General features: G+C 53.4%; 2 protein-coding genes across 13 annotated transcripts in view; one reads left to right on the forward strand and one right to left on the reverse strand.

Annotated features, from left to right (window-relative positions):
* Positions 1 to 2,092: 2,092 nt before the first annotated feature.
* Positions 2,093 to 15,737, forward strand: part of LOC131510726 (uncharacterized) — a 64,688-nt gene continuing 51,043 nt past the window's right edge. For 3 of the 10 annotated variants that reach the window (XR_009261150.1, XR_009261152.1, XR_009261151.1), the window contains exons 1-2: positions 2,093 to 2,751; positions 15,442 to 15,598. The gene's annotated coding sequence lies outside the window, so the exon portion shown is untranslated. Of the gene's footprint in view, positions 2,752 to 10,200; positions 10,428 to 11,960; positions 12,140 to 12,500; positions 12,829 to 15,441; positions 15,599 to 15,737 lie in introns of those variants that run through there. The other 7 variants (XR_009261155.1, XR_009261154.1, XR_009261158.1 and 4 more) reach the window with 7 other exon arrangements.
* The window catches only part of MYO1F (myosin IF), a 35,307-nt gene continuing 23,195 nt past the window's right edge, over positions 3,626 to 15,737 (reverse strand). For 2 of the 3 annotated variants that reach the window (XM_058728215.1, XM_058728213.1), the window contains exons 17-28: positions 14,699 to 14,805; positions 14,084 to 14,182; positions 13,839 to 13,983; positions 8,216 to 8,330; positions 7,953 to 8,122; positions 7,094 to 7,239; positions 6,569 to 6,715; positions 6,305 to 6,453; positions 5,748 to 5,831; positions 5,004 to 5,199; positions 4,748 to 4,917; positions 3,626 to 4,076 (exon numbers count right to left, since the gene is read on the reverse strand). In XM_058728215.1, the coding sequence (XP_058584198.1) occupies positions 4,000 to 4,076; positions 4,748 to 4,917; positions 5,004 to 5,199; positions 5,748 to 5,831; positions 6,305 to 6,453; positions 6,569 to 6,715; positions 7,094 to 7,239; positions 7,953 to 8,122; positions 8,216 to 8,330; positions 13,839 to 13,983; positions 14,084 to 14,182; positions 14,699 to 14,805 (1,605 nt within the window). In that variant the 3' untranslated portion in view covers positions 3,626 to 3,999. Of the gene's footprint in view, positions 4,077 to 4,747; positions 4,918 to 5,003; positions 5,200 to 5,747; positions 5,832 to 6,304; positions 6,454 to 6,568; positions 6,775 to 7,093; positions 7,240 to 7,952; positions 8,123 to 8,215; positions 8,331 to 13,838; positions 13,984 to 14,083; positions 14,183 to 14,698; positions 14,806 to 15,737 lie in introns of those variants that run through there. The other variant, XR_009261149.1, reaches the window with a different exon arrangement.

Raw genomic sequence — 15,737 nt, forward strand, 5'->3', positions numbered from 1 at the left:
ACGCCCCCCGAGGGGGCGGAGCCTGGGATCTGGGTCCTCCTGGGGAGCCGTATAGGCGGCGCTCGCTACGGGTTTGCAAGCCCGGGCCTATCAAAGAGTTCCCCTTTAAAAGTCTGTGCCCAGGGATCCTGGCTTAAAATCATTCGGAACCTCTGTTCTCCTTTGCAAAATGGGTATCTTTATCCCCTCCCTTCCCGTCACCAGCTCTCGAAAGGGGGCACACAGCCGTTCTTCTGTTTGAAGAGGTCGTGATGATTGGGCTGCCTCTTTAGAGGGAAATTGCCAATGATCGTCAAAATTGTCAATGAACTTACTTCTGAAGTTGAAATGGGCCCCTTGTGATAGCCAAGGGCAAGAAACAAGCCAAGGGCAAGAAACCTGACCTCAGGACAGGTGTAGCTTTAGGATGGAGAGCCCTCGGTGGAATGAGTCACCTATCCATCCTACATTCCTTGAGCGCCAACTGTGTGCTAGGCATTGGGTACCCGAGAACAAACAAAGTCCCTCAGGGCAAGGGACTGTGCCTCAGGGGCCTGCTCACATTTTAAAATAGGGAGACAGACAATGAATCAACAAATACAAAAAACCATCTTAGATTATATTAAGTGCTACAAAGAAAAAAAAAACACACACACGGAAGAGAAACCTCTCTGGGAGTTGACTTTTGAGCTGTTATCTGATGGTCAGGAAGGAGTGAACAAATGGAAGGTCAGGGGACTCTGGGAAGTGGATAGTGGGTGCAAATGTCCTGAGGTGGAGAAAGACAAGCTTGTCTTTTTCAAGGATTAGTGAGGAGATCAGCTTACTGCTGAAACAGAGTGGAGGCAGGGTATGGAGGTCAGAAAGTGAACTTGGTGCAGGGAAGGTCACACAGCGCCTTGTGAACCATGGAGAGAGAGCGAGGAGTGTGGTTTCTGTTCTCACCATTGATGAATTTTTAGCAGGGGGAGGTCCACCATTTGATTCCTGGGTGTTTGGAGGGTGGGCAATTGGGGGGATGGTAAAGTGGATCTTTGATCTCAGATCTCTATAATACATTGTGTAATATTCAAGAGGTGTCTCTTGAGTTCTGGGCAAGTATAGACTTTATGTGCAGTGTATTTTCATCTGTGTACATAAGATGTACCTATGTGCCTTTATATGCAGAAATACTATTGGAAGGAGACATTAAAAAACTGGGGAGGGGAACAGATTTTCAAGTGAGGGTGAGACAGACTTTTCACACGTGCTGTTTGAATTTAAAAAAATGTTTTTTTAATTTGTCATTAATACAGTTAAAAACTCATAAAAAAAAAAAACACAAAAAAACAAAAAAAACCCAGATCATTTGGGGCACCTGCGTGGCTCAGTTGGTTAAGCATCCAAATTTTTTTTTTTTTAATTTTTTTTTCAACGTTTTTTAATTTATTTTTGGGACAGAGAGAGACAGAGCATGAATGGGAGAGGGGCAGAGAGAGAGGGAGACACAGAATCGGAAACAGGCTCCAGGCTCCGAGCCATCGGCCCAGAGCCTGACGCGGGGCTCGAACTCACGGACCGCGAGATCGTGACCTGGCTGAAGTCGGACGCTTAACCGACTGCGCCACCCAGGCGCCCCAAGCATCCAACTTTAAAATTTTTTTTTTCAACGTTTTTTATTTATTTTTGGGACAGAGAGAGACAGAGCATGAACGGGGGAGGGGCAGAGAGAGAGGGAGACACAGAATCGGAAACAGGCTCCAGGCTCCGAGCCATCAGCCCAGAGCCCGACGCGGGGCTCGAACTCACAGACCGCGAGATCGTGACCTGGCTGAAGTCGGACGCTTAACCGACTGCGCCACCCAGGCGCCCCGAAAGCATCCAACTTTTGATTTGGGCTCAGGTCATGATCTCATGGTTCACGGGATCAAGACCCGTGTCGGGCTCTACACTGGGTATGGAGCCTGCTTGGGATTCTCTCTCTCTCCCTCTCGCTCTCTCTCTCTGCCCTTCCCCTGGTTGCTCTCTCTCTGTCTCTCTCTCTCCCTCTCTCAAAATAAATAAATAAACAACACAAAACCCAAACAGATCATTTGGTGCTGGGTGGAGGTGTCTTTGTGTGTGGAGGGGGGTTGGTGCAATCTGGGGAAGGGTGGGGTGAGGCCTCAGAAGGACAGGCCACCCAAGGAAGGGAGAGGAGGGGCCAGGCTTAAGAAATTCTAGAAGTCAACAGGATGTGGGGCTGTGGAGTGGGCAGGGCCAAGGTGATTCTGAGGTTTGCAGTCTGAAGATGCTGTAACCTAGATGTGAGGCCCAGAATGTGCTACTTCCTGCAAATGGGCTGACTGCCGTGGCAGTGGGGCCCCAGGGCTGTACCCCAAAATATCAAGGGGCAGGCAACCTGCATGGTGAGTTCAGGGACAGAGAAGGGAGGCGGAAGCCCCGAGTCCTCTCCAGGAAATGCCCAGCTGATGAGGTTGGTGGCTTATGCAGTTCCTCCCCAGCCTGTCCTAGCATTTAAGTGTCATAGAGAGCTACACAGTGGTGGTTGGGCAGTGGAGGGGCAAACGCCAGAGATAGAGGAAACCAGGGACATTCAAGCGACCGGTTAAATGCTTTTGTATAATTGTTGGCTAATAAAAGAGTTGGTGAGGACCGGTTGCAACCTTGTGATTTTTTTGTTTGTTTGTTTCCAGCCCACTCAGCTTCCCATGATAGGTACAGAAGAGAGAGGGTTCAGACCTGCAGAAGGTTCTGCTGGACAGTCTTTCACTGATACCTCATCTCCCATGGGTAGGTGTCCTCTGCCCGGACTTCTGTCACAGTGGAGATCAGTGTATGTGGTGTTTGCCTTCAAGATCTGCTCACGCCAACCCTTTTCTTCCATCTCTTGGCTCCTCCAACAATGCCCACTCCTTCTCTGCATTCCCTCCCCCTGCCCCTGGCCCTTCTCTGGCCCAGTCCTGACACCAGGAGTCTGGCTCTGTCTCTCCTAGACTGGCTGCTCTTTGAGGGCTGAGCACAGAGTGGGTGTCCATCTGCAAAGTCGGGATCCTTACGCTCAGACCATGGCAGGACCCCCAGCAGTTTCCAGCTGTATCTGCAGAGAGTTCTGAAAGGCTCAGACTCCATCACTGATTTGGAAACATCTGGGGAGACCAGTAGCCAGGCTGATCCCCTAAATTCATAACAATAAGTACAGAAAGCCAGGGCCATTGAATATCAGAACCAGTCCTGACCCCAAGTGAGTGAGAGCTAAGAAGGCAAAGACATGGGGTGGGGGGCAGGGGCCGGGGGTGGCCCAGGGTGCATTGTGAGGGGTTGTGTGGGACCTGCCTCCCTCCTCAGGGTCCAGGCAGGTCCCAGATGGGCCTGGGGGCTGCAGATTCAAAGCTGACAGGACCCACCAGACCATTTTCTGCAGGAAAGCAGGGATGCACATGGCCAACAGTGGGTGAGCCAGTGAGTGAGCAAACTCCAGCTTTGGGAGAGGCCAGGTGGGGGCATACATGAGTTCAAGGCTTGGCTCCGTGGAATCTTGGGCACATGATGAAACTTCTCCCAGCCTCCATTTTTTTTCACCTGCAATTGGGGTACATTTGGGGCACCTTCCTCATGGGGTTGTGAGATGGTAATTCTTGTTAACGCTCAGTAAATTAATCCACGCTTTCACCTGGCCAATGTTTATTGCCTCAGTGGTGAGAGAAAGAGGGGGGCGGATCTCACCTGTCAAGGTGTGCCCCCAACTGTGCTTGGCACTTGGCCCACGGGACACAACTCACGTATATGCACAAGGCAGCTGGGAGGTAGATTCTGATGTTAGCCCTGTTTGACCCAGGAGGCAATGCGTGTGACCTGGGGGAGGCCAGGGCCCTGCGGTGGCTGCAGGGGTGAGCCCCAGCCCCAATGGTGACCCAGAGCCTGGGCTGGGCTGGACGCCACAGGACTGGACCTTCTGGCCAATGCGGCCAAGGAAAACGAGGCCCCTGCCAGCAGGGCCTGGCAGGCAGTCAGGCAGGAGGCAGAATCCAGGGCCGTCTCTCAGATCTTCTCCACGTAGTTTCCTGGGAAGAGGCCCTCCTGGCCATGCAGCCGGCCCTTCCACCAGCCGGAGGAATCTGTGGGTGCGAAGGGAGTGTGAGGCGGCACCCCGCTTGCCCGGGAGACAGCTTTCATGCTGGCTCTGCGCCTGTCTTATTCATTTCCACTGGCGTGGCAGAAGGCAGACGCTGAAGAGAACTGTCCACAGATGGAAGGGAGGGAGGGATGGACACATGGTTTTCCTGCCACTGCCTCACACTCTGTCACATTCTAGACCATTCTCTTGTGCTCTTCCCTCATCGTCTCTTCCTACAGGCGCCTCCCCACACTCCCCATGATGGACCAGTTAATAACCCCGTTGGGGCTCCCCATTTACCCGCAGGGAGTGCTGTTGAGTCCCAAGCCCCTCTGGGGGCAGCCCAGGGGACTAAGGTAGGAGGAGGCCTGGGTCATCTGGGCATGACCCATTTTTTACTCACGAGGGGTCTCTTGAGGTAGGTTCTGCTATTAGCCCTGTGCTTGACAGGAGAGAAAAATGAGGCCCAGGGATTGGGTCTGCTGCTGTGAGGCCAGGTCCCCAGAGTGGCTTAGGAGGGAACCTCCAGACCCAAGGCCTTCAGGCATATGCAGCCACTGGCCCGGAAGAGAATATCTCCAGATGGGTCTGGTTGCTTCTGTTCTCCTCGGGAGAATGGGAGGGGGGGGGGGGGTTGCAGGAGAGCAGGAATGGGGGTTTTCACACACACACCTTCCATGAGGATCTCGATGACCTCGTTCACGTTGAAGCTCAGCTCGTCCACATCTTGGCCCACGTACTGGTACAGGGCCCGGCACCGTGGGCCATGCGTCCGAGGCTGGGGCTTGGGTCGGCCCACGCCCGGCACAGGTCGCTGCCCCACACTGCGCTTCCTCTGCATGCTGTGGGCACAGGGAGCGCCCATCAGAGTCCAGACACTCCCCTGCCCCCTGTGCACATCCTGGGGCTGCCCTCTTTCCTCACCTACCCTGCCACACCCTGGTCAGGCACGTTAAGGAATTCTGTGTTGTGCTCCGAGGGGGGCCGTGCCCGGGGGCGTCTGCTGGCCCTCAGGGCTGACGACGGAGGGCCCCGGGGAGGCTGCTGGAAGCCCCCTCCAGATGGGATCTCTAGGGGCAGGTCCCCCCTTCTGGCCAAGGGGGGCACCCCATTGCGGTCCAGGCCTGTGGCAGGAGCAAGAGTGGGGGCATTTATCAGGGCGATGGTAGGAGGATTTGGGGAGGATTTGGCTCCAAGTTCCTCATCTGAGAGAGAAGGCAGCCAGCCACATGCTCGACTCAGCACGGTAAATGCTGGCCCAGAGGGAGGCCCTTCAGGGGTTAAGGTTTCCTCCATCCTGTTCTGTAGGAGGGCTTTTGTGGGTGGGTCTTGGAGGATGAATAGGAGGTCAAGCTAAGAGAGAATTTGGGAGACCAGAGGAGCAAAGAGCCCTAGCAAAGGCTTGGAGATAAGAACAAATTGGTTAAATTGGCCAAATAAGATGTAGCTTGCATGACAGGAGTCGAAGATGGGAGGAGAGAAGAGGTCGGTGGTTAGCTAGGGTTGGATTCTGAAGGGTTTTGAATATCAAACTAAGCTTAGTCTGTATTTTGTGGAAGATGGGGAGCTATGGAGAGTTCTGGGCAGAGAACAGAGTGGCCCACTCTGCTGACAGCATGTCTGGCTTAAGTCGTGGAGCACACAAAAGACAAGGGAAGACACGTCTTCTCACCTCTGGGAGGCCCAGGGGCTGCCCGGGTGGGGGCCTGGGCTGCCCTTCGAGGTCTTCCCTGGGCCATTCCCTTCCGTGTAGGCTCTGAAAGGGGAAAGGACATGGGAATTTGAACGGTGGCCAGACCGCAGCAGGCTCTTGGCCCCGCCCACAAGTCCAGTCTGCCCTGTGGCCCCGCCCCGGGCCCCGCCCCCTCAGACTCACTGGCTGTCCCATCAGCACCGACCCTGGAACCCTGGCTCTGCCCAGTAATTGGCTCCTCCCCCCAGGACTCGCCTCTCATTGGCCTGGCTCTCTGGTCCCGCCCATAGTGGGGGGGGGGGAAATCGCCTCCGTGGCCCCGCCTCCTCCACATTTCTCTCCCACTCATTGGTTACCTCGCTGACCCAGCCCTCTCCGTGGCTGCGACCTCCCTATTAAATATCTCCAGACTCACCCCTCCACGGCCCTCACCTGCTCTCGACCCGGCCCCACGGCCTTGATTTGTCCCCCTCGCTGGCCCCGCCCCCACAGGTCCCGCCTCTTTGGCTCCGCCCCCCAGTTCTGCGCAGACTCACTGGAGCTTTTGGGCAGCCCGTCACCCACGCCGACCGTGAGGGACCGGCCGCTAGCCTTGAGCACAGCCACATCGCCGGAGCCACGGGAGAAAGTGACACTGCGGGTGCCACCTCCGCCCCAGCCCTCCTTCTTCACTCGGAACTGTAGTCTGTGGGGAGAGGAGGCAGCTGCGGGGAGGCCCACTCCCCAAGCGCGGTGGGAGAGGGGGCGCCGTGCTCAGCCCAGCCCGAGGACGCGGGCGGGGCGGGGGGGGGGGGGCGTACGTGTCGCTGAAGGTGAGGGGCAGGGCCCTCCGCGCCGCCTCCTCGAAGCGCTTGCTCAGGAGGCTGACGAATTCGGTCTTGAAGACGCTCTCCAGGAAGCTGTCGGCCGCCTCTTCTTGGAGGATGAAGAAGTCGTCCTGCCGCGTGCTGGGGGCGGGGTGGGAGGAAAGGCCGGTGAGAGGGGTAGTGATGGTGGCAGGACTGACCTGTGAGACGCGACGGGGAGGGTCGGGTGAAGGCAAGTGAGGGGTGACGCAGGCCGGGGAAAAGGCGGGGGGCGGGGAATGGCAAGGAGCTGGGGAAGATGGTCAGAGAGAAGCGGCAGGTGAGGGGACAGGTGCTGTTGGCAAACAGGGATCGTGAGTGTGGGGGCAGGGGCAGGTGACAGGTAGGGCCTAGAGGGTGACAGGTATAGGGGTAGGTAGCATGGTCGGAGTGACAGATGGGGTAACAAGTGTGAAGGCACCTGAGGATGACAAGGGGGCAGATGAGGGTGAGTGGGGGCAGGCGAGGGCCTGGCCTCACCTGAGGGAAACTCCCCGAAGGGCCTGGATCTCCACCTTCTTCTTCAGGATCTCACGCACCTGGCCCTTCTCTGGTCCTTTCTTCACCTTCTCCCGCCCGATCATATACACACACTTGGGCGTCAGGATCAAGTCCCTCTTGATGGGCTGTGAGGATGCAGGACCAGAGCTGGTGGCTGGAGCCCCGGACATGGGCCGCCTGGCTCTAGGGGATCAGCCTCGGGGAGGGGGGTGGTGAAGGACAGGCCAGCTGAGGGTTTCCCTCCATGTGAAGATATAGGAGTAGTTACCTTATGTAAGAAATAGGAGGCTAAGTAAGGGTACATTGGCTAGAGAGAGGTTTCTGGGCCACTGAGCAGGTACAGGATAGGTGAGGGTGTGTACCTGCTGGACGTGGGTGCCCAGGCCAGGTGAGAGTGCACCCGTGCACAGGTGTATCTGGGCCAGATGAAGATATGGCTACCTGACCAATCCATCTAGACTGTCTGAGGGTATACTTAATGGATAGTTGTGTCCAGGATAAGTGAGGGTGGTCCAATGGTCAGGGCTTCTGGGTGAGGTAAGGGTGCAATTGTGGACAGCTGTGTCTGGCCAGGTGCAGCTATATGTGATGGGCAGATGTGTCTGGGCTGTATGAGGGCATATTTAATAGACAGATGTATCTACACTACGTGAGTGTATACCTGTGGACAGGTGTATCTGGGCCGGATGAAGGTGTACCTGTGATGGGACAGGTGTATCTAGGCAGGGTGGATGTATACCTCAGCACGGGTGTGTCTGGGCCGGGCGAGGGTGTACCTCTGGTGGGGATGCCAGCCTGAGGCCAGGGCCCCAGACATGTCCCCCTGCTAGTGCCTCACCTTGAAGCGGCGGTCGTACTTGGTGACCGAGTCAGCGAAGTCCACGCGTTCCCTCTTGCCCAGGAACTGACGCAGCTCCGGCCGCTCCTCTAGCCCCAGGTAGTCCCCGACGAAGTTCCGGTTGATGCTGTTCCGTCTCCGCTCCTTCTTGTTCAGCAGGATGTTGGACGCTGTGGAGATACAGGGTGGGGGGCAGAGGTTGTGGCCTGGCTCCTCCGAGTCGGTCTGCCCCCTCCCTGAGCCTCCCACCTGCAGGCTCTCACCTTCCTCCCGCATCTCTTCGTACTTCCGGACTGCCACATGGCGTCGCCAGGCCTTCTGGATGGTGCGGGCAAAGCCATCGAACTTCCGCTCTCGCATCTCCTCCAGAAGGAAGAGCTGGCCAAAAGAGGGGCGGTGGGTCTTTCCCGATTCCACCCCGCCCACTTGCTCTTGCTTATGGGCACCTGCACACGTGCACAGATGCTATGGTCAAAAAAATTTTTTCTTTCTCCAAATGACCGGACACAGGGTTCCCTCCCAATATGGGGCACAAGCCCCTGTGCAAAATTGTAACTGTGGGCTGGTCTTGTGGGCTTCAAATCCCAACTCTGCCTCTGACTAGCTGTGCAGGCTCACCAGACATGGCATAACATCAGTTTCTGACTCTGCTAATTAAGGGGATAGCATGTCACCCATGTGTGGTGCATCCCAGTTTCACAGATGGTAGGAATGTGAACCAATGTGCATCTTAGAAGACCAACACAATAGTGTAAAATGAAAACCTGATGTACAGGACTGTGCTGTACCCAGAGACCATCTTGTTGTTCAGTGTACAACCTGCACAGCCATACATGCCAGCCCTGGAAAAGAAGCTTTTTGCAGAAAGCAGACTTCTGACTTTTAAGAGTCTCTGTCCAGAGGGGATTTAGGGTATAAACTATCTTAGTGCAAGTCAGAGTTGAAATGCCGTGAAGGATGTCTATTCACTTAGAATAATAGCGGCGAACTTATCAAGGAGAGAAACTCACTGGATATGAAGTTATAAATCTACAGTAATAAGAACAATGGGGGTGCTGGTCAGAGAACAGGACAACCTATTGCAGTAGGACAGATGGCTCGGGAACATTGTCATTCAAACGGAAATCTAGCAATAAAAGGGACAGCATTGTCAGGGAAATACTGAAATGGAAACTATTGAAAATAAAATTAGGCATTCTTTAGAAAAATAATTAGCACGTCACCCAGAGGGATTTGTCAAATACACTGATATCACATCACTGCTTAAAGCCTGGCTGCCTGCTTTGCTGACCAAGATGGTTGATGGTTGGTGAAACCCCAGGGGTCCCTGCAGGGACTAAAATAATTCTGCAGATACTTGGCTCAAATGCACTTTAAAAAACATACCTTGGAGAACTTTTAAAGCTGTAGGTGTTTATAAATGTTCATGAAAGGTGGGGAGTCTTCACCAGGAAGAAAAAAAAAAAAAAAAAACCACCACGATTGCAGTCTTATACCCTGCAGGGAATCGAGTGGCGTTTCTGTATTGTTTTTTTTTTTTAATTTTTTTTTTTTAACGTTTATTTATTTTTGAGACAGAGACAGAGCATGAACAGGGGAGGGGCAGAGAGAGAGGGAGACAGAATCTGAAACAGGCTCCAGGCTCTATGAGCTGTCAGCACAGAGCCCGACGCGGGGCTCGAACTCACGGACCGTGAGATCATGACCTGAGCCGAAGTCGGACGCTTAACCGACCAAGCCACCCAGGCGCCCCAATTGTTTTGTTTCTCAGGCTGATATCCTGTGGGTCAGTGGGTCTGTGTACAAAGCCTGTCCAACTACTGCCTGGGGGGCAGTAGGTGCATTTTGCAGTTCGCTGAGGGGATGACAGGTAGGAAGAAAGGGAGACCAGCCTTACAGAAGCGGGGGTGGGGCAGTCAGCCAGGAGTCCTCCTTCCCTTAGCTGTTTAGGGCAGATGAGACAAGTGTCCTCCAACCTCGTTATTTCTGCTCAGGGAAGGGGATTTGTGTTCATTGTTGGGAGAGGAATCTTCCTGTCCACAGAGTTTGAAATTCGTCTCTTGCATATGCAGAGGGCAGATCAGGGTGTGCTTAAGGTGGATAGTGTTTCCCCGAAATTCATGTCCACCCAGAACCTGTGAATGTGACCTTACCTGGAAAGAGGGTCTTTGCAGACGTAATCGAGTTAAAATGAAGTCATGCTACAGTGGGGTGGGGGTGGGGGTGGGGGTGGGCCCTCCCTCTCCCTCAATCCAGTATGATTTGGTTTCTTTATAAGAAGAGGGAAATTTGGACCCAGACACAGAGGAGAAGGTCGTGTGATGACAGAGGTAGAGATGGGAGTGATCAAGAATGGCAAGGTTGGCCAGCACCCACCAGAAGTTAGGGAGAGTCAAGGAAGGCTCTTCCCTGCAGACTCGAGAGGGACCGTGGCCCTGCGGACACATTGATTTTGGATTTCCAGCTTCCAGAAACGTGAGGAAATTAATTTCTGTTGGGTTAAGCCATCCAGTCGGTGGTACTTCACTACAGCAGCCACAGGAAAGGAACACACGCAGCGTGACGGGCAGGGAAGGCCAGCAGGTGTGTGAAACAGCCAAGGATAGTTTGAGTCCATGTGTACAAGGAGCCAAATTCAAATCAGAATCATCCCAATGTGGGCTGGCTGACAGAGTCCCCACCTCCGTTACGGTAACTTAATTCTTTGATCAATTGTGATACAGCATAGTTATAAACAGTTACAAAACTGTATCCAGTTTTTTTCCTGTGCAAATTTTCAGTCTTGTTTTTCCTTACAACATTTTTCCACCAAACTTTTCCCTGTGTGAATTTCATTGTTTCCAGCCATGGAAATAATTTTTGTCAGAATTTGATTTTACCTTAGATAGCCTTAGCCAGTGCTAGCCTTGTTGACTCTTTTTTTGTTGTTGTTGTTTCTTGTTTACCCAGTGTCAATTTTTACGTTTCTTTCGGAGTCAAATTTTGAAAACTGCCTGTAACTAGCAGGATGGATTCTCTTTCTCTGTCTCTCCCATCTTCTTTTTCTGACCCTCCCTCCCTTTCTTTCTCAACTGCTACAATTTGAATTGTTCCCGATTAGTTCCAGTCATGGGCAATTTTGGTTTGTGATGCTAGTTTCTGTCAGTAAGAAGATCTACTCTGGATGCAATTCCAGACTGTTCTCATTTCTTGGAGCAGAGCACATCCATAGGGAAAGCTCTAGCGATCGGTACAGACAAGTTTGGGGGACAGAGAACCCGACCTCCCGAAACAGACTATTTTCTTCTTTCTCTTTTTTTTCTTTTCTTTTCTTTTCTTTTCTTTTCTTTTCTTTTCTTTTCTTTTCTTTTCTTTTCTTTTCTTTTCTTTTCCTTCCCTTCCCTTCCCTTCCCTTCCCTTCCCTTCCCTTCCCTTCCCTTCCCTTCCCTTCCCTTCCCTTTCCTTTCCTTTCCTTCCTTTTCCTTTTCCTTTTCCTTTTGTTTTCTTTTGTTTTCTTAATTTTTTTTAAAGTAAGTTTTATGCCCAATCTGGGGCTTGAACACACGACCCTGAGATCAAGTGCCGCGTGCCAATAATCCAGCTTGGTCCAGGCAGGGGAACATAAGATCTGCGTGGCAGTGTAGTGAGCCAGCACAACACATCCAGAAGGCCGACTCCCGATTTGCCATCCAATCCTCACATAGCAGCAGGTGGCCAGGCAGGCCCTAGGGGATTCTTTGCACTGCCTTATTTATTAAAAAAAATTTTTTGGGGGGCGCCTGGGTGGCGCAGTCGGTGAAGCGTCCGACTTCAGCCAGGTCACGATCTCGCGGTCCGTGAGTTCGAGCCCCGCGTCAGGCTCTGGGCTGATGGCTCGGAGCCTGGAGCCTGTTTCCGATTCTGTGTCTCCCTCTCTCTCTGCCCCTCCCCCGTTCATGCTCTGTCTCTCTCTGTCCCAAAAATAAATAAAAAACGTTGAAAAAAAAATAAAAAAAAAATTTTTTTTTTTAATGTTTGTTTATTTTTGAGAGAGAAACAGAGACAGAGTGCAGACAGGGGAGGGCCCGAGAGAGAGGGAGACACAGTAATTCGAAGCAGGCTCCAGGCTCTGAACTGTCAGCACAGAGCCCGATGCGGGGCTCAAGTTCACGGACTACGAGATCATGACCTGAGCTGAAGTCGGACGCTCGACCTACTGGGCCACCCAGGTTTTTATCTATCTATGTATCTATGTATCTATGTATCTATCTATTTATTTATTTTTAATTTTATTTATTTATTTATTTTTTTTTTTTAAATTTTTTTTTCAACGTTTTTTATTTATTTTTGGGACAGAGAGAGACAGAGCATGAACGGGGGAGGGGCAGAGAGAGAGGGAGACACAGAATCGGAAACAGGCTCCAGGCTCCGAGCCATCAGCCCAGAGCCTTCACGGACCGCGAGATCGTGACCTGGCTGAAGTCGGACGCTTAACCGACTGCGCCACCCAGGCGCCCCTATTTTTAATTTTTTTAAGATTTTATTTTACTTCTTTTTGTTTTTTTGTTTGTTTTATTTATTTGTTTTGAGAGAGAAAACACATGGAAGGGGGTGAGACAGAGAGAATCCCCAGCAGCCTCTGCACTGTCAGTGCAGAGCCCAATGCGGGGCTCCATTGCACGAACAGTGAGGTCGTGACCTGCACCAAAATTGAGACTCTGATGCTTAACCAGCTGAGCCACCCAGCCGCCCCTTTACACTTATATCTTTAAGTAATCTCTACACCCGACGCGGGGCTCGAACTCACGAACCGCGAGATCATGCCCCGAGCCGAAGTCAAGATGCCTAACTGAGCCACCTGGGCGCCCTGTCATTGTTGCTTTTTTAAAAAAAACTACCCCTGTCCAGCTTTGCTGAGGTATAACTGATGCGTGACATTGTGTAAATTTAAGGCGTACAGGAATTGACTGGATACATGTACATATTGCAGAATAGTGACCGCTATAGATCAGCTAGCACCTCCACGCATAACATAGTTACCATTTCTTTTGTGGTGAGAACCCTGAGGATCTACCTGCCAGTATATAATACAGCCGTGTTAACTAGAGTCGCAATGCTATACGGTAGGTCCCCAAGACAGATTTGTCGTCGTCACTTTGTTACTCCCCTGAAGGCAGAGGCCCCGTACGCTAGGTGGTGTTCCCGACCTTTTGAGAAAAGGCTGAGAGCGGCCGATAAGGTGCTGGAGGGGTTATTTCTGCTCTGGAGGATACAGAACGAGGGTTTTCTTTGACAGATCGGGGCCTGGGGCAGGTCTTGGGATAAGCCAACCGCCACTTTGACACGAGTCTCCAGCCCAGGGACTCCATGTGTCCATGAAGCAATGAAGGAAGAGGACAGAGAAAGCAGGCTAGGAGAAGGTACAGAAAGAAATTAGTTAAGGGGCGCCTGGGTGGCTCAGCCGGTTAAGCGTCTGACTCTTGGTTTCGGCTCAGGTCATGATCTCACGGTTCGTGGGTTCGAGCCCCGCATCGGGCTCTGGGCTGGCTGTGCAGAGCCTGCTTGGGATTCTCCCTCTCCCTCTGCCCCTCCCCCCTCGCTTTCGCTTTCTCTCTCTCAAAAGTAAGTAAATAAATGTTAAAGAAATAGAAGTTAGTTAAAAAGGAAGAAAGCAGAAAGAGAAGAAGGATAGAAAGTTCTTCTCCCTCACAAGAGGCTTGTCACCACAGGTGGCCACTCGTGTCCCTACCTGCCTCCTGGCCACCAGGGGACTGTCCAGCTAATTCCGGTTTTTCTGAGCACCTGCTATGTGCCACACACTGGGCAGGAGACTTCCCGTTTTGTCTAATCCTCACCCCAGTCCTGCACGGGGGGCTTCTCCTCCCCCCGCTTTCCAGACGGAGAAGTCTGTCTGCCTCTCACACTCACCGACTCAGGGTTCTTGACAAAGACCTTGGTGCTCCCCATCTGGTACTGGTCTGGATCCATGTTGACTGCCCGAAGCAGGTGCTGGACCCCCTGACGTTCATCCCCACGCCACTGTGGCCACGTCTCCGGGGTCAGGATGGCGTACCTGAAGGCAGAGGACGTGGGAGGGTTTGGAGTCCACGTCCCCACTGGTGGATATTCTGCGGGGTGGCAGTTAGGGCCAGGGGTGGGCAGGGGCACCTCACCTCTGCAGGAACTTGGAGAATTGGCGACGGTAGGCAAAGCCAGCCCGGCGTACTCTGATGTTCTCCTTCAGGCCCAGGTACTCCACCTGGTGCTTGACCCTAAAGGGGAAGGCACTTTGAGTCCCCTGCGGGGTAGTCCTGGTCCTGGGAGTGGGTGGGTGCTGCTGGGCAGGGCTGGAAGGAGCAGACGTGGGGCCCAGTGGGTCTGGATTCGCGCCGGGGGCAGTGTGGGGGGGTGACTTCAGTGCCGGTGCCAGGGGTCAGCCTGGGAGTCAGTCCTGTGGGGGTAGGGACCCAGCTTCTGGGGAGGGAGGGGTCTGTGACAGTTCTGTGGTCAGTTCCAGAGTTCATCCTAGGGGCGCGTCCTAGGGTTTGGGGACTGAGGGGACTGTGCTAGTTCCTGGGTCATCTTGCACTCAGTCTGGGGTCATCCCTGCAGTCTGGATGGTCGTGGTCAGTAGTAGGTATAAACCCGGGGCCCTGAGGAGGTTTGCACTGGTCCTAGGGGTCAGCCCTGGTTAGTCTTGGGATGAGTCCCATGACCCTGGGCGAGTTCTGGAGGGAGGGGTCTGTCTGGGGGCACAGGAAGTGTGGATGGGTCCAGCTGGTAGTCACCTGCTCTCCTCCCAGTCGCGGGGCTTCTTGGTCTCGTTGGGTTTGATGCAGCGGATGTAGTGGGGTGTACATCTTTTTAGCGTGGCCACCAGGTCATTGGCTTGTTTCTGAGGCGGAGGAGAAGGCGGGGGCGGTGGAGCGATGGGACCCTCGGACCCTCTCTCCTCCCACCCTGGATACAGACCCAAGAGGCAGAGACGCACTAAGTGAGGGCTGGCTCCCAGTGCACCACGGGGTCAGGTGTCCCTGGTCTGTGCATATACCTCCATTAGCACCAGGGTTGACAACCTCAGACGAGGAGCTCTCGTGTTCACAGCACTCAACGCTCAATCTGGCACATCACAAGTGCTCAGCAAACATTTGCGGGTGGCTAGCTGAGCACTCAGAGCATGTGCACAGAACATTTCTGCCTGTCCTTCGGGGAGCCGGTCCTCCGGGAGTAGGGAATCACGTGTGTGTGCCTGAGAGGCCAGCCTTGTGCATTTTAGTCCCTTGGAGGAGACTAGAAAGGAAATCGTCCCAGGTGGGGGGACTGCAGGGAGCGGCATGAGAGTCCTCTGCTGTGTGATCGGGGCCAGTGACTGTGCTTCTCTGAGCCTTGGTCCCCCCGTCCCATGGGGGTGGGATTAGTCCCATGCACGGAACGCGTCCCCGCATTTGCTGCCAGTACTAAGTGCTTAAGGCATGGTCATTAAAATGTTTTCAGGATGGGACACCCAGTTGATCGTAGCACTATTCACTAGGTAAAAGGTGAAAGCAACTGAGTGTCCATCCACGGAGGAGTGGATAGGAAGAATGTGGCCCGTTCGTACACTGGAAGATTCTTCAGCCTTAAAAAGGAAGGCTGTCCTGACCCCAGCTACAACATGGACGAACCTGGAGGACGTTACGCTGAGTGAGGTAAGCCAGACACAGAAGGACACGTCCTGCCTGATTCCACTCACGGGAGGTCCCTGGAGGAGTCCCGTCCACAGGACAGAAAAGATGTGGGAGTCAGGGGGTGGGGAGTCAGTGCTTCATGGGGACAGAGTCTCAGTTT

The sequence above is a fragment of the Neofelis nebulosa genome, chromosome 4 (assembly GCF_028018385.1).
Source record: "Neofelis nebulosa isolate mNeoNeb1 chromosome 4, mNeoNeb1.pri, whole genome shotgun sequence".
Classification (NCBI taxonomy): Eukaryota; Metazoa; Chordata; class Mammalia; order Carnivora; family Felidae; genus Neofelis; species Neofelis nebulosa.